Here is an 18,430-nt window from a genome sequence, read left to right as displayed (position 1 = left end):
CCTTAAGGGAGGGGAACAGCCCCGATATCTCAGGAGCATACTCTTTTCTTCTGTTTGCCTTAGTTTTGAGGTGCCTGAGAGGAGAGATTACAAAAGGATGACAAGGTAAATTGACTTTTAGAGGAAAAACAGTATCATATACAACAAGTACCAGTTACAGAGAGAAGATGACACTTGAAAGATGCACGTCTGCCTGTTGGAACATGTTTTTTTGCAGCCACTTTAATGTTAAACCACGGTAAAGGTGGATAAATAAACCCACTCAACCACTAGCTCCAGCCTCAAACCTTAAACAATATTTTAAAAAGTAAAAAACATTAAGCTTTGTTTTCATTGATCTGAGCTTACAAGTAAATTGATGTTAAATCAGTTAAGTTGGATACAGTTGGTAACTGAAGGTTAGCTAGCTACCATAGACTGCAAGCTAACATCAGCTAATACACTGGACAACTCGCTGTTCAGTATTGGCAACAAACAAGGTTCTGTAAAGCAGATGATCTCTAGATGTTATAATGTTCATACTGCAGTTTATAGCATCAATTTATGATTGTTTCAGTACGTTTGCACTTACCCTGTAGAGCTGCATGTGAGGAACAAAATGACTCCGACTTGTCTCGTAGTCTCCAGCTGTAGAAGTCAAATCCACGGGCGCCTGTTGGTGGAGCTTAACTGCATCTCTGCAGAGTTGAACTAACACTGGCCTGATCAACTCTGTCAATTAACCCACTGAGCACCATTTAAGTCAGAATGTGTTAAAATTACACTTTAGGAGTTGGCAGTCGGCATGCCCCCAGTTTGGAGAAGCAGGTTGCAACATGGAAGCTGAGCAATGTACTACTGTGAATGGGGGTCAGCAACAAATTGTAATTTAGCTACCTAAAGAAATTCCCACCTAAACAAAAAAACAAAACAAAACACTATTAGTTTAAGTGTATGTTATATTGAAAGTATTTTCACTACTTTACCTTAATGTCAAACAGTAATTTCCACTTAGAAAGTGAAGCCATTGTATCGTTTTATTTAAAGCCAGACTCAGAAAAACTGTGCCAGACTGAGAAAAACTGTGATTTAACATTGCTGAACACAGGAGTTGCTGGTCTACTGCTGCCTCGAAGTTTGTTTGTGCTATTGTGTGACTTTGGTGTTTTAAAGGATTTCCAGATTCGCCAAAGTCACACAATAACTAACTAACTGGTCGAAGCAGCAGTAGAGCAGCAGCTCCTATGTTCAGTGAGCTGAAATTACTGTTTGTCTCAAAGTAGTCCAGTAGCTTTGGTGAGAGCATAGATGGGGAACAGAAGCAGTTAACGGCTTTCCCATCGGCACCAGCTGTCTGACAGAAAAGTAAAGCGGTGAAAATACTCTCAGTATAGTGTACACTTAAACTTATCTCGATTTGTTAGGAGGGACTTTTTTAGATGGCTAAAATACATTTTGTTCCTGACCCCCAGTGACCCCCATCCACAGTAGTACATTGCTTAGCCTCTGTGTTAGACTACAGCCTGCTTCTCCAAACTGGGCCATGCCAACTGTCATATTACTGTACGTAGTACACTGACTGTGTGTAAGTACCCCATACAACCCCACTTAAAAAATCCAAACTTTCCCTTTAAGCAATGGGCTCTTTGAAAAATCTGTTCAGCATTTAAATAGTTTTCTATGTTTAAACATAACCCAGCCATTGGTCTGCTCTCAGCTGTGCATCTTTGTTCATCACATGATGTACTTTTGAGGTCTCTGCCTTAGCCACACAGCCTATTTGTGAAGCTAAGTGAGAGCAGATAATGATGGCTACTGTTCCCATTAGTTTGGGGATTTTTCTTTGCTGTTTATTAATAGGAAACTCTTCCAACACATGACTTAACCATCCTCTGTGAGTACTTCTGAAAATGGGGTTACAGAACAATAGCCTAGCACATTAAAAAAATGTGTGTTTTTGTGCAACCTTGCCAACATAACTGACTCACTGAAGCAGGCCTTTATTTTATTTTTATTTTTCCTGAAACTTTAAAACAGTTGTTTTTTTTTTACATATTCTCAAAAAAGTATATCATGCCCACTTCCTAACCTCTACTCGATAAAAAACTAACCCATTTATAAAAGCTGAAGACGTCATCATATAAAGTGAAACCATACACCAGAATGATACCATTATTTACACAAGCCCATTAAATTACAACATAAATTAGAAAATATTTACATCCAGGATGAGACACTGGATAAAATTCTATGTTTGGAATGTAATGTCTAATTAAAAACATTTTTTAAAGAAAGAAATATTTACATTTACACACATTCGCACAACATGCACACACTCTGGCAGGGCTGAAGTGATTGGTAGGTTGATGATATCTTGGGGTTTTTTAAATACTAAGAATGAGTACCTAACATGGTCACAAAAATAATGCTGCCAAGTTTAAAAGAGAGTAACAATGGCAGCACTGCTATGCCTGTAATCCACATGAACACTGAAGAGGCTGGTTTCTGACCAAACACCGACTGAAAAAACAAAAAAATTGTCTTTTCTCATTCAGGCCTACATAAGATTCAAATCATCTTTCATGAACAAAGCACAATAACACTGGAGCCATTTTGAAGTGGTCGTACAAATCGAGCACACAAAAAAAGAAAGAAAATGAAGTGGATTTTCTTCTCTCTCTTTCTCATATAAAAATTGTCCCTTGCAAGTCCATTGAGACACAGGAAATCAGTGGATTTGCCTCCAGACAGAGCAGGAGGAGGTGGGGAGGGGGGCTGAGAGGAATTCACAGCCACAGCAACTCATCTTGAAATAATGTCCTTAAGGGAGGAAAAAAAAAAAACAGGATGGACTTCGTTCTTTTCCTCCTCTTGTCAACAGAGAGCAGGTCCCATAGTTGTAGCATCAGGACATTGGCAACTGTACCAACAGCAGTTGGTGTGATATGGTGTGTTTTGCGCTCTCACAAAGCGGGTTCCCATTAGGACCGGTTCAGGAGCGTTCACCATAGGTGCGGACTGATTAAAAATCAAAAACTTCTAAAAAATGTAACAGTGCGAGTACACACACACTCACGCACAAATTCAGCTCTCAAAATGACAATACTTATCAATCAATATTGATTTGTTAAAAAGTCCGAAAAAGGGGCAGACAGGGCAGCAAGATTAAGGGAGTCAGGGGTTCTCAAGTTCATAAGGATTCTCCTCTAAGCTCTCATTTCCTGTGCTTGTCCATTTTGTCGGCAGATTTGCTCCCACTGTCTGAGGATCCCTGGGTGTCGCTACCAGAGCTCAGGTACATCTTGTCCACTTGTTTGAGCGCCTCGTTCAAGTAGTTCTGAAGCGAGGTCATGGCGGCACAGATGGCCGGAGAGCCAAAGCCGTGAGTGATGAGGCTGAAGTGGGTCAGGCAGCCTTGGATTCCAGGCTCCATGATGGGGGCCGGCCGAGAGTTTCCCAGAGGTGAACGGTCCTGAGTAAGCAAGTCAGTGAACTCCTTGCAGATTTGCCTGAAGGTGGCAAACCAGAATGACTCTCACAATATATGTGTTGTTTCATAGTGATCCAAGAGCAAAGATGAAGAAAATTCAATCCGCAAAATCCTCCAGAAATCAATGAACACTCTAACACATAGGTACTTAAAAATGATCTAGATATGGTACATCCTACTTTGCCAGAGGTGTATTTAATTTCTAAATTAAAGGCAGACAATCAAGACAAGACACTTACTTGGCAGCAAGGAGCATGTTCTTGCGAGAGTTAACCTCGTTGCGTTCCACGTGCGGTCTGCCGAGGTATTCAGCAATTGCCTTTGCAGGGAACTCTGTCTCACACACGTAACCAAAGTCTCTCGCTAAGTGAACAGCTTCACCTGAGAGAAGGAAAAAAAACATACCTTGTAAGAGAAAAGAAAAAAGCACCTTTGAAACAAGACCCGGACACACCAAACTGACATCAAAGAATTAGTGGTAACTAAGGCCAACGGTTGTGTCACCTCACATTTCTGCTAAAAAATTGCTAGGACAAATGTTCTGCATCTGCATGATAGCAAAATAACTCGGCGGCGGTAGGCTGTATCTGAGGTAGGCTGTATTTATCATTCAAAAAGGGAAACCAGAAGACTGTCAGGACAGACTCTTTTTAGCTAGTTAGCACATTAACAACACAACCGGTTGTTGAAAGAAAAAACGATATTTACCATATCCTGCCGCACAATAACAAAATCACAAACTGTTTCTGCTAAAGAGCTCTATGGCTGTTAAGAAAAATAATCTTACCTAATATAACAGGTTTGTTTCAGTGTCACACCCTCTTGACTTTAGGTGTTTGTTTGCTTTCCTTATGTTCATTTCTCCTCCTGTACACTAAGCTGAAATGCTAATCAGAGTGATTTTTTTCACGAACGGGCTCCACAGGCTCCAACACCGATTTAACAGGCTGAATTGTCTGAAAACAGATGGCAAGGGCAGACTCTTGCCAACGGTGCGGGACACACCGCAAAAACAAGGGCGACAGACGCTCACAATGGCCCGACATTGACCAACAGCCGACAGTAAGCTTTGTCTGTCAGGGCCTTTGGACCACACTGAAGTTGAAACTTTGCTCTTGGTCTCAAACTAACACTGTGTATTTATGAAAAAATAAACATTATTATTATTTACACAGACATTATCACTGCATGCCCTCTGACACACTGGGCAAAGATCAAATGGTACCCTGGCCAGCATCAGCAATCGTCAATTTAGAGCGTTTTACTAGCAGCTTGGTTTTGGACCCGACGCACACAAGCATCAAGGCACATGAAGTGAAGCAGTTGAACTACAAAATAATCAGCTGTGCTCAGTCTTCTAGCTCGGGGGAAGAAGAGCTAGTGAGATGAATATATTTCCGTCTTGAGGGTGGTTTGACTTGCATGGTCATAATGGGCTTATGTGGATAAATGCTAGCAGAGACTGCCCACGGCACCAACAGCACCGCTTATTGATAGACACGCACATCACTTGAGGATGCAGGCGGCTATTCAGAAGCACAATCTTGAAGGTCAGCAGGCCCTCCTGGCGAGCCGAACACAAGATAACAAGGCTTAATTCAGCTTTGAAGGTCTCTAAATAACACAAGCCTGCAGTCATTCTCTTGCACAGAATCAGCAGCCCATTTATAAAAATTAGGCGTGTAGGGAGCGAGAGAGGGAAAATATATTCTACCTTAGCCTGCAGCTGGTAGATGTGATTAAAGTGATAACGTTTCTGTGGTGAAGCGTCACTGTCTGGCTAAGGTATGACTGATGTTGTTTTCGTATTCAAGTTATTGATGAGGGAAAGAGTCGTTATAACTACATAACTCCCTGAAATTAAATTATCTGTGGTCAAGTTGCATGATGCAGACATTTAAAGGCAAAATTTACAATTAATTTTTACAGTGGTGGAATTAGTGCAATTTTCTTTTTCGCTATTTAGCTGCACAATTAGTGTTAGACACTTGCTTATCTTAGAATTACCAAAGTTGAAAAGAGTTGAAACGGATTACTGTTTGCAAGGATAGTATTATTTTGTCTATACTGTAATCTTATTACGTTCAACTGCTCTGTGCACACATCTATTGCCGTATGTCCGTCCTGGGAGAGGAATCCCCCCAAAGTCCTGAGTTTTCTGCCATTTTCTTAACGTTAAAGGGTTTTTATGGGTTTGTCTTTATGCACTGTGAGGGTCGAAGGACAGAGGTGTCATATGTTGTGAAGCGCTCTGAAGCAAATTGTGATTTTCATTTTTGGACTATAAAAACAAAATTGAATTTAACTGAATTATACCTTTGATAGCTCAAGACTTTAGACAACTAGCTTGTATTCAAACATCAGTCACTCTGATTTTGGCTAAATGGACAAAATTACCGTGGGACAAAAGAACAGCTAATGTGCAGCTGAAAAAAAAAGTTTCTCAAGACAGAAAACATTAAAATTGTCTTTCTATAATTGAGAATTTCAATAATGTATACCCTTTGGAAAATGGCTGAAAAGATATTGCACGAAATTTAAAACACATACTCTGAATGAGACTGACGTTCTCACACTAATACAGCCACATTCCAGTCGCTGCAAACAGCAATTACTCCCGAGAAGTTGCTACGCGCTACTGAGTGACATGTCATACCTTCTACTAGTGAGGTAAGTAGAGTGACATTGGCTGCTTTCCGTCTTCCTGCAGGCAGGTTGAGCCCAATCTTATCCAGCTTCTCTCTCAGAGAGCGACCTCCATTTTTTGACTTGGCTCTGCAGAGTTAGAAAACAAAAATGGAAATTAAGTCAGTTCTTAATTCAGCCAAATAGTGCAAGATTACAACTTTTCTCATACATGTTAATGTTTTTAGAAAATTGTTAATGGAAAATTAAGACATCAATATCGCATTTTCCAATCTCTTTCAACATTATTTCCCTTTTATTAGTATCTGCTTAAGGACATTTAAACCCTTAAATTAAGAGGAACAGAATAGATTTGTCTGATTATTGTGCTTTCTACTAACACCCAGACATCGCAGACAAAACCTGTCTGAGAAGGCCATGCACTAACTTCTGCAGAATCTCTTATTATGCACCTTAAAAACAGGCTCTCCTGACCTAAAAAAAAAATCACTAACAAAATCAGCGCCTCTGCTGAAAATGCATGGCAGAGAAATCACTCATACATGCGTTTACAGAAACACTTAAAGTCCCCGCTTGCAATGGTCAATTCAGTTTTATGCATGACTGCATGGCAAGCTCTCCTTCTCCATGGTGGGTGAGAGAGGGAGCATCTTTAGGGAGGCATGTGTGTATGAGCACCCCCCACACACACACCATCATCCCCTTCTCCCCCCTGTCCCTCTGCTAACGATCCCCCTCCTAGTGCTATATGACCTACTTAAAAATGTCTGTGATTGTGCGTGCGGGTGTGTGTGTGTGTGTGTGTGTGTGTGTGCACATGTCAGCGTTAACACAGGCACATGGGAAGTGGCAAACGTGCACTCCAAGCACAAAACGCTCTGGTCAGGGGTGTTGAGTATGTACTACAACCTCACAGTCCCTCAACAGACTGCCACACTAACATATGTGCCATAAGGTCAACTACTCTGCCACAGATAAACCTAGCCGCGGTGCAACCCCCTGACAAACACACAGAAACACACCCACAGAGTCTTTAGATTGGTACTAACTGTGTTGATGTAACCTATCCCCGGAGGAAGCCGAGAACCAAAATTGCAGACCACACAAAGAATGTCACGAACCTTACGCGAAAAACTGATGAGCCAGAGCAACTGAGCCAAGCTGTGCTTTTAGAAAAGTATTTCCCATGGGCTGCTGAGCTTTAGTCTACATATCTCTAGAGCTGCAGATTGATGATTATTCATATCTGAGACGATCAGACAACCTTATAAAAAGCTTGAAGATAACAGAGATTTGATTTAAAAAACTAAGGGAATTCTTTGGTTTATTTCCTTTGTTTTTTGGGAATCTGTGCTACTTATACTCCTGTGTTGTGTTGGAGGCTTTTAAAAACAACAGAGACATATTAAATCCAGCTTGCTGTCATGTTGAATGAGTCTGAGCTCTGACCTGCGTAAAACCCCTCCCAGGAGCGATGCGTTTAGGCACTCAGGGGGTGACAGACGTCTCTGGACCTCGGCCACGGTAACCTTGTACTTGGATGTGGAGCTCAGCAAGGAAAGACGGCCCGGTACGGAGCAGAATACCTCTGTGGGATTTGATACCATGCCCAGCAAGGACTCTTTCTGGAACGGAAGACCCAGTGCGTTGCCTTTTGGTAGAGTGACAGGACCTGGAGGGTGAAAGGGAAAAAAAAGTGGGTAAGCTGAAGAGTGAAGAACAAAAGAAAAGCAAAAAAGATTCTGGTTGTGCAACAGAATTTGTTTATATATGCACTTCTTCTGTGTATGTACATAAGCTCTAATCATCATAATCCTTTCTGTGCAAAGGGGAATCTGTGTTTTCTTGTACGTAATCACAAGGAAGAGTGTGTGTACAGCTCTGCACGGCTGAGAAAACCAGTGTCTGCTGGACTTTTGAAATACTGTGTGGTTTTTCCAAACACTGGATACCTGATGCTAAAATGCCCTCATGCCAAACACCATCCACAAACAGGTACACACATACAGCCTGCCCCTCATCTCTAAGCCACAGATTCACCTCAATACTGTTTATTATTTTGCTCTCAAAAGCTCTAAGTAGACAATGTGTGTGTTTTTTGGCTGGCTCTAGACTAAGTTTTCAACCCCCCACAAAAGCACTGACAGTCATCGGACAAACAAAAACAAGTACAGCACACTACAAAAACAGAGCTATCTTCATCCTCACCCGCAAGAATGCCCCCCTGATAATAAGTCCTCTGTAAGCGATCAAGGTTCCTGCCACCTCGTAGTCCTAATACTGAGACAAAAATCACAGAGTCACATGAGTGCTTTAAGGCTCCTCTGGGGCACATGGCTGGGAATGACATGCCATTGTTTACAAGTGGAAAGCCTAGATTGCCCATGGCGTGCCCTTTAGCATGGGAACAATATAATGAGCCATCTCTTATTCCTGTAACACATGGAGACTGGTTGGCGTATCGTGCTGTGCAAATGACTTTCTGCATGTAACTACTGTACTGCACTGTAATGTTGTGACACTTTTTGCTATTACACTTTGAAAAAACATTACACTTTGAAAAAACAGTTTTCACTGTAAAATATTATAGAAATGTAATCAAATTAATCACACTGCTGTGGTACTGGTCAAGCTTGACAGTGAGAAATTAAAGCATGAGGTTTACATTTTAAAATAAAAGGCATGATTTAATATATAATATTTTTATTTGTTTTTACACATTTTAATCTAATTTTCTATCTCTCTGTACATCCGTGCATGGTTTGAATAGATAGAATAATGTTGCTCAAGCTGATCTAACTCTGACTCAAAGCCAGTTTAATGAAGCCCTGGTGACAAAACAGCGGGAGTAAGCTAAGTTCTCCCTCAAAACAGTTCATGTCCCAACAAATAACTAAACTGTCCTTCACATGCAAGCCCTAATGCCACACCCCGCCAGAAAGCTGGTTCTGCAGAGCCAAACACTGCTCCGAGATCAACTCATAATTTCCTGTTAACGTGAACTGAAAAGAGCTGCAATTGCGAGCTTAACCAGCCTAAAGATGATCCAAAGCTTTCCTCTTCTCTCACAGTCAACACCGACGTTGTGAGATTGCTCAATTTTCATGTCTTGTCAGCTGGAGCCTGACGCTTTTTTTTTTTTTTTTTTGAAAGGGGATCAGTTCTTTCCCACTGGGCATCCATTCAAGCACCTTCACCAACAGAATAGGCTAAGGATCACATCAAGCTTAGATAAGTGCATCTCATGGCTATGAGGATTATCAGTGTATGCAGTGCAAGTACAAATAGAGACTCCTCCTTTGCTGCACTCATGAACAGAGTGCCCTGACATGCCACTATAGAAGTAATTGTTATGACAATTCCAAGTATGTAGAGAGTGAAAAAAATATAGCCCTTACAGTAAATTTCCAGCCCTTGCCAGTAATTACTGCATCTTTATTTGGTTGCACAAAGGCACATGTACCCCAGGCAGCATTTTCCAAAACCTATTTTGATTTTCAAAATAAGAGTACTGTGGTTCTTTTGCAATGAAGATTAGATTATACACAAACATGCAGTAAACTCACCTTTTTTGATGACTGTCTGATCTGCCATAATAATACTGTGGTCATCGACATGCTGATAAAAAAAACAAAACAGAAACAGCAATAAGCAATTACATGCAATATTAAAAAGATAATTTAAAAAATAAATAGGGACATTAGGGAAATTAATTTGTCAGAATTGTCAGTGTTTGTCCAAATTCCCTGACATGTATTTTGCCTCTTTCATTCAAAACGAAACAAACAAAAAAAAGTTTTTTCCCATATGCAGTTGCAGCTATATTATTATGGCATGTTTCAGAAATTGATGGTGTACTTAAACTGCTTTTTGATCTCCTATGTGCTTAAAATAATGCCCCTGTATTATATACAGTAATCTAAGGAATTAACTTATGCTATACTGGAATACTTTTGGCTACCTTTGTCTGCAAGTAAACTCACACACTTGCAACAAGCATGCAGGCACACACACCTCAGCGACCTCCTCACAATTTGTGAGTGAAATTTCAAGTATTAATCTCAATCAAATCCACTCACTTGAACATCCTCCAATCCGTGGCCCATGTCGTGCATCCCCATGTTATCACCAATCACAGACGACTCTATGCCGTGCACGTGTGGCGGCAGCAGCTCCGGCCGCCGGAACCCTTCCCTCCTCACCCCAGACGAGCCTCCCTCCAGGCCCAGGATCTGACTCGCCAGCCCGCTCCTCCCGTGCGCGCTGAGGCCCTCTTGGCCCTGCCGACCGGGCCATTGCTGCTGGTTCGACGAAGGCGACTGATGTATGGAGTTGATGTTGAAAGGGTCGCCGAGGTGCGAGTATGGGTCACTGGATTGTGGGTAGGAGATGGGCTGGTAGGGAGGCGGGAAGTACGGGGGCTGGAAGTCCGAACTGGCCGAGTGTGAGAGGGAGGGAGACGGGCTGTAGAGGTGCTGGCTGACCGCTGGCAGGTGAGGCAGCCGGGGGTTCCCATTGCTGTTGCCGTCGTGTCTTTCCTGAGGGACGGGGGAGATACAGGTCAACTGAGAGAGCTGACAACAAGATGGCAGGTAGTGACATTTGTCCCTTAGGGGAATCAAGTGTGTTTTACCACCTGGTATGATGTTCACTGAAGATAATGTTTTAGAGAAGAGCATAATCTGTTAATTCAATTTTAGCATAAATTATATTGTATTAGTTTATCCGTCTTTGACATTGGAGAGAAAGACACTTTTTTTTTTGTTTTACATCGTATCATTTAATTCATTAATGATAAAAAAAAAAAAAAAGATTATTGAAACCATAGAATATTCTCACGGGTAATAATCAATGTAATAATAAATTCGTGTAATAATTTACCCTATAGGCCTCGTTGTTTGGTTCAATAGATGTTTTTAAAATTATTATTATTATTATTGATGTTATTATTAACTGGTATATTATTGTTGTCTTTTCGTCAAAATAATTATCATATCCGACAATTTCTCTGAAAAGTGCGTCTTGCTCTTACAGTTGTAGGCATTGCTCAACTTTTTTCAAATTGGATTTTTGGTTTGTTTTTGTTCCTCAGTTTTCGTCACGGTCTTTTATTATTTCAATTTTATCTTCCTTTACCATATCATCGTTTGTTATTTATATATATATATATAAATTATTAAATAAAGAAAGAAAGAAAAAAGAAAAGAAATGAAATAGACATATAGTCACTATTGTCGTTAAATGCCGAATTTTTGTTCGGTGTCACCCAAAGGGTACTTTTCCCCCTCGTTTTGCAACTCAGTCGAAACTTACCTCACAGTCATCCTCATACTTCACGTTGTCGGCTAATTTCCACAACATTCTGACAGAGAAAAAGTCCCTCCGTTACCAGAAAAAAAGAGTGAAAGAAAGAGAAAAAAATCTTGCCGCCTGCGAGTTAATCCAGGTATGAAAAAATCAGGAGCTTCCTGGTGATCATGAACCACCTTGTTCTTCAGCTGCGGCGAAGAGGCGAAGTTGTGGGTGAATGCTGAAGGGACGAACTGACCGAGCGACTGACTGTCCAACCGCAGATATGAGCTCCCAACAACCAGTATGGGAGAAAATATTCGTTGTCAAGCAATATTTTCCCTCCTGTCCAGTCAATGTGTTGTGTAGTTCTGTTTGGGAAGCGGGCGACAACGGTGCATATAAGAAACTTGACTCCCTCTTATGGACAAAAACGCGATGTTCAGTCTTATTGGTGCACACATAAGCACTGAACTATATCTGCACAGCCGCGCCGAGGGGGCGTCACCCTGCGCGATGATGTCAGTGAAAGAGGAAAATGAAAATATTGCTGATTGGCGGGACAGCGGTCCAATCAGAATTCTGTCCGTCTGTACAGTGTCAGACATTTAAACCCATTGACTTTACCGTAGCCCACTTTCCGTGGCTTACAGAGAGAAGAGTCTGTCACCACTTACTATTTTTTTTTTTGTTTGTTTTTATCTCCTCAAGCCCCATCAGTATTATGAGATCATGGTTTATAAATACACCTATGAGGACATCTGTAGGTTCTGTTTTAGGATTATATTACATACAAACTGAGATGATGGTTAACAAAGATATTCAAAATATCCCTCCAATTATTAGGGGAACGACTAATTTTTACAAATTGCCAAACAGAAATGTAAAACCTTTAACTAAAATTTTAGTAGTCCAACAAGTTGTGTAAGAACTATCTCGGATTACGTTGAAGTGACGGGTTGCTATAGTTACTGAGTTCCTCAGGTAATAACGCTCAGTGGCATGCCTCTCGGTCAGTCAAAATGCTCGATTCGAAATGTGCTAGATTTTTTATGCGTTCTTAATAATTACAAGAAGAGAAGGTATCTTTTGTTTATTATAATAGATAAATACGCCACAGAGTTCTAAACCTAGGCTATTTTTATTTTGATATATTTTTAATACCCTATATTTAATTATTATTTAATTTATTTTAAATTGATCTTAAAGTCAGCATATACCAATAGGATGTAAATAGCTGTTTGCATTTTGTCAATGGTTTTTTTTTTTTTTTACCCCTAATTAGGCCAAATTTTTTCATCGTAATTCTTGTTTTAAGATTATTATTATTATTATTATTATTATTATTATTATTATTATTATTATTATTATTATTATCATTATTATTTTAATCTGGGGTTATGGAAATCACAGTTATCAGTAGTAGAATAATCGTCTACTCTGTTTCTTATGAATGCCACTTAGCTTGACTTATAATTGTGCTCATCTGATTACCGACTCAAAATAACAAATTTTTTTAGCTGCAAATCAGCAAGATATTAAGATAATGCCACCGTCCGATTTGAATGCATGGGTAAGAATAATAGTCATTCAAAAAAACCCATGACACTGTGATGTTGGTGTTTCACAGTGGTGGTTAAGTGCTTGTTTCAAACCGCAATAAGCCCGAGGGCTTAGCAGCAGCGTTCTCTCTCTCTCTCTCTCTCTCTCTCAAAAAAAACAAAAAAAAAACTCTAAAGCTCAAAGGATCTCAACAAACAACTCTTTCTTAACTTCATTTACATTTTTGGTGGAGCTTTGCAATGACCAAAACAAGCCTGCTTTGAAGCTTTGATATGCATTAAAACCCAAAGTGAGGACAAAAGATGTTTTTTTTTTTGTTTGTTGTTGTTTTAATTATAACGACTTCACTTTGCATTATTTTGTCACATTTAAGTCAATTTTTTGTAGGCATAAAACTTTTAAATTCAGCATTATCTAGAATAATGTTTCCTTCCTTCACATAAACCTGTACGTCCATTATTTGGAGTCATTTTATTAATTGGTTTGCATCATTTGACGTGAGCTAAATGTCAGATTATAACTCGTGAGATTAATGGACAGACCTTTGTCCTCTAGGATAACAGCCTGTGGCGTCCCTGCACCCAAGCTGTGATGATCGGCTGTGCCTGGGAACAACAGGACGTGGGCGGTTGAGGATTAGCCTATCTCCTTTTTTTGCGTGTTGGTCCTTGGCTTGTTGTGATGCGAAGCATAAGTGAAATGCGCGCTGATTAAATGTTGTTTTAGCCTACGTTAGAAGAGACACAGAGCAGCAGACCTAAAGGAAGTTAGTAACGCTTGGCCTGCCGGTGATGTTTTGAACAAATCTGATGCTCAGCTTGTCATTTTAATGACACTCGAGTGCAGTGACAACCGGCTCAGCTGATGTCAGGTGTAAAGATTAAATGGATCCATGCCCGGACAAATGAAAAATGTCACAAATCAACGTGGGAGTTCTTAGTGAGTTTTACATTGGTTTGCTATAGAAATACTGTTTGTAAAGGCCTAGTCTTCAAGAAATTATATTTTTAGGTTGCGTTTACGTGGCTTTTCAAAATAAAATCAATTGAAATACTAAATTCAACTTTTATATAGACTTGAATACCAACACCACACATGCCATCATTAAGGTCACACTGACATTTAGGTTATATTCATATAGGCTACTGTATATTATCTATACAATGTTATATCACCGGAATGCATATTTGAATACTTTTGCATTATTCAGTGGTATAGGCTTTAACTGCAAATAAATCCCATATATCACAATGTTCTTGCAGGAACAACTTTTATAATTCAACAAAAGCTTAATTTTTATTTTTTTTATAAAGAAAATGTTGCTTTGGTTATTTTGTAGATATCATGAAAAAAGAAATGACCTTAGAAATACCTTACACTATTATTTAATTAAAATATTTCAGTTTCTACCATAAACAACATCACTAGTTTGTAATCCAGCCTCAAACCAAATTACTAGAAATCAGAGAATAAAGATTTGGCCTCGTTGACATTAATCACGGGTTATTCATACGGAGCTGCGCGATTACAAACAGGTGATTATGGTGGATAATAAAACAAATATAGGCTCAGCAGCAAAATAAGATGCAGGTTGGGTTAAACTAAGTCAGCTGTAAGAGGAAAAATACACGAGTGAACTCACCCTCCAGTCTATCCTCTCCAGCACAGACATCTGCAAGGCTCCAGTCACAGCAATCCCACTGAGACGCAGCGAATGAGTGAAACCATGAGAGGTTTACGTGACCGACTTCACCTGATGGTGCCGCAGTGCGCATGCGCCAGCCAGTGTACTACACCTGAGTGGGATAAATCAAGAAAATCTATCAACAGTTCCTCAGTGAAAACACGCATTTATGACGCTTTATATGGAGCAGCAGTTTAACATGGATTAAGGTGAGGACAAAAAACGCACAAATGTATTAAAATACATATTTTCTTCATAAAATAAACTGAATATAGCCTGCTGACAGTATTAGAGCTATGACCCAGATAGAATTATTGTTGATTTCATAATTATTTGCTATATTGTTGCGTAAAAAAAACAATGTCATAGAGGCTAAAATGTAAGAAAAGGCGAAAAAGAACACGTGGGGAAATTTCTAGATGAGGTAATTCCACCCCCAAAGCCACATCGCCTCAGGCTGACCAAAAGAATCTGCTTTCAAAAGCCACGGAGGCTTTTTAAGGCCTAAAATGGCTCTTGTTATCTGATCTCCCGAATACTTTAGCTTAAACTAATGAACAGATCAAAGTGTCTTCGCTATGTGGTGGAGAATGCAGCTTACATATCTTGTTCTGAGAAAAAAAAGAGCCTTACCTTTTCTGATGTGCAGCCCTGACACCTGCTGAAAAACAAAGCCTCGTCAAAAAAAAATAACTTTCAAAACATAAGGAAATAGATCGGAACAAACCGCGCGTGTCATAAATCAAAAATGTTCATGTATCTAGAAAATGTAATATTTTAAATTCCCACTCCAATGTCTACAAAGCTATTAATCGCAAATACCAGCTGTATTTTGTGCTACTTGAAAAGAACATAAACGAAAAATTAAATAGAGTTTAATTATATAGCCTATGAATCCCAAATATTAATGCTACGTTTATGGTTTTAATGAATGAAAGTTTAACGCAAATGCCATATGAATTTATGATACAATTTATTACAATTTTAAATTTACGTTACAGTGGGTGCAAATGTTCAGATGAATCTATTTGAAGATGCGTTCAACGACTGTAAGTTTTCACCGACTTTTTTTTTTTTTTTTTTTTTTAAGCTCATCACATTCGTTCCTGCACGGGTTGGTAGGTCAAATTTAACTTAAGAAACATCCACTCAGATCAGAAAATGTATCTTGGTGCTCCCAAAATTATGGGGCCACATTAAGGCAATACGGTGCTTTGGGAAAAAAATATGCCACTGGAATAAGCTATATAAAATCAACGAAAAGGCCGCTGAATGATGCTTCTGTCTTTCCTCTTTCACAAAAACCAAGAGTTGCTTTTGTTACTAACAAGAGGTCGTTATAAAAAAAAACCAACATGAGCGTATGTGGTTATTATTGATGCATTATTTCTTTGTAAACCATCTATTCAATGATCTAACGTGCGCAGAAAGATCTAAATCAACAACAAACAGAAAAACATGTCACAGACTGCTGCTGGATGAAGACAAGAGGACCGAGTGTTTATTTAAAATTTTAGCCACAATGATTGGATTATTTATGGTGTAACTTACATTTAATGAGAAGCAGGCAGACTCCTCTTAGTATGGTCTTTTTTTTAACCCTGCGACCACAGATCGAGTCTCTGAACTTAGAGCGTGAGATAAAGAGGCCTCTGCTGCCGCCTTGTGGCTGCATCCACACATCACCATTCAACTAATTTTTTTTAGGGGGGGTAGCAGGCTATTATTTTGGATCAAGTTTACTTTACCTCATTTGGACTGTAAAATATTCATATAGGCGTAGTATAGGCGAACAGTGTTGAAAGATTGGAAGCTGGAGTTTTCATAAAAGCTGTTGATTTTAATCAACACATCCTTCAACTCCAGAGATATAGCAAGATCATGGAGAAATGTAATTTAAACTTTGTCTAAAAATAACTAATAAATCTTCTACCTTAAGTACAAAATTAAAGCATTTCAGCTTTATACTACGCTACATTTCAGAGGGACATCATGTATTTTTTACTTCACAACATTTTACAGTGAGTAAAATAATTAATAATAAAATTATTATTAATTAAAAATAATTAACGAACTACATTTTACAACTGTAAAACACTACATATTAATGTAAGATGTGTGTGTAAAATGTATTCAAAAAATTACATTTACTCCTCTGTCGTTGAAAAAGCTAGAATAATTATAAGGTTTAATTATAGGTTTCATTTCAACATTGGGGAGCATATATGAGACAGAAGGTTTGGTGCTCCTCTGTGGGAACATTTTTAGCATCAAACATAATTTCCTGCATTCTGGTGAATTTTTGTGCACACCTTTGTGGCTTGTCTGCATCAATTTATTGTATAAATATCTTACATTTTGATAAAATAAAAGTCATCTACTACTTTCATACATTTATTGAAGGGAGATAAATGCGCATGTTCTCGATACTGAGGGGGACGGGTGTCCCCATGTCCCTCCTGACAACTAGACCTATGTAAGTATACAAATATTATTCAATTTAAAAGTTTAACTACTGGACACAAGATGCTTCCTACTTCATCCAAGTCTTTGTCAGTGTCTGTGCTCAAAGTTTCAAGTTTTCGCATCACACTAGGTTGCATATTAGACCAGTGTTGAATTCTTAACTTGTTATAATGTCACAAAGTCTTGCTCATACATGTACACGTGTTAAATTGAGATTTGAGATGAGCACAGAGAAAATTTACCTCTTCAGAAGATCAGTGTGAAATCAGCCTTCTAGTGTTAAACTCTGCACATCCATCACTCTGCAAAGCAAAGGTTAAAAGACCTAGTGAAGTAACAAGAAAAAAAAACATTTTGACAATAGGGTTAAGTAAACATTTTAATGCATTGCTTGTACTTGTAATTTGAGTACTTTTGCAGTGCTGGTTTGCCACTTTTACTCAAGTAAATGATTTGAAAAATCTACTTACTGCATAACTGGACAATCTGATCAGAAGCTGCTGTTTGGATCTTCTGTATCATTAGAAAACATTTGTGGACATCTGCACAAGTGTGTGGCAACAACCAAGCAAAACAGGATGATAACAGTAATATAAGTAAACAGTAATAATATAACTAGTAATATTTATTAAGTTAGATGCCGCAAGCTCAGTGTCACCTCATAATACAGCTGTCATTTTCACACCTCTTACATGTATGCACATGCACGCGTCTCTACTTAATGAGATCTTTTTATAGTTTGTTCTAGGTGTGAATTTTCCCTTGAAGGGCACAGCAGGGAGTTGTTGTTGCTGCTGTCATCACAGGTAATTATTGCTCTTCTTTGAACATAGAGCATTGTGTAGCCAAGCTTTATATTTTAGGTGAAACACACAAAAAGGCAACTTGTTGTGCATTTTACTTGCAATTTAAGTTACACAATGCATAAATACACAGTGAGCAAAAAAATCTTAATAGGACTGAACTGAATTTATTTTGGCATTTGCCTATTGCATACAAAAAAAAAAGAAATTACTCTCAAATAGGAAAAGGGAAGGACACATTTTAAATCTCCTTTAAAGTAATAATCTCAAAGATTTTTTTTTTATAAATACATGTCTGATGAAGGTCTTTTGTGTAGGATTTAGTGGTATTTAGCAATGAGGTTGCAGAACTAAAACTTCTCCCGTGTGCCATGCGTGTAGGTGAACAAAGGTGGCCAAAGGGAAAACGCAGAAACGTAAATGGCCCCATCTAGAGCCAGTGTCTGATTTGTCCAATCTGGGCTACTGTAGAAACAACATGGCAAACTAAGCGAAAGAGGACCCACTCCG

At 39.0% G+C, this 18,430-nt stretch overlaps 1 protein-coding gene across 5 annotated transcripts; it reads right to left on the bottom strand.

The window, feature by feature from the left end:
- Window positions 1-1,977: 1,977 nt before the first annotated feature.
- On the bottom strand, window positions 1,978-17,482 carry tfap2c (transcription factor AP-2 gamma (activating enhancer binding protein 2 gamma)). Of its 5 annotated transcripts, none has more exons than XM_088088597.1 (10): window positions 17,360-17,482; window positions 15,285-15,309; window positions 14,610-14,763; window positions 10,195-10,653; window positions 9,682-9,733; window positions 8,324-8,395; window positions 7,565-7,787; window positions 6,126-6,244; window positions 3,709-3,850; window positions 1,978-3,488 (listed from the first exon to the last, which is right to left on the bottom strand). In XM_088088597.1, the coding sequence occupies exons 3-10, from the start codon at window positions 14,637-14,639 to the stop codon at window positions 3,194-3,196; spliced, it is 1,392 nt and encodes a 463-aa protein (XP_087944723.1). In that variant the 5' UTR covers window positions 14,640-14,763; window positions 15,285-15,309; window positions 17,360-17,482; the 3' UTR covers window positions 1,978-3,193. The 5 variants fall into 5 exon arrangements, with proteins under 5 accessions (XP_087944723.1, XP_087944712.1, XP_087944730.1 ...); XM_088088586.1 differs by having other exon boundaries at window positions 15,285-15,312; window positions 17,360-17,469; XM_088088604.1 differs by lacking the exon at window positions 8,324-8,395 and having other exon boundaries at window positions 15,285-15,312; window positions 17,360-17,469.
- Between the last annotated feature and the right edge of the window lie 948 nt (window positions 17,483-18,430).

Source organism: Plectropomus leopardus, chromosome 2 (genome assembly GCF_026936395.1).
Source record: "Plectropomus leopardus strain MGB_pleo_1.0 chromosome 2, ASM2693639v1, whole genome shotgun sequence".
Lineage (NCBI taxonomy): Eukaryota > Metazoa > Chordata > Actinopteri > Perciformes > Serranidae > Plectropomus > Plectropomus leopardus.
Note: the sequence above shows the minus strand (reverse complement) of the source record. Positions and strands in the feature narration are given on the sequence as shown.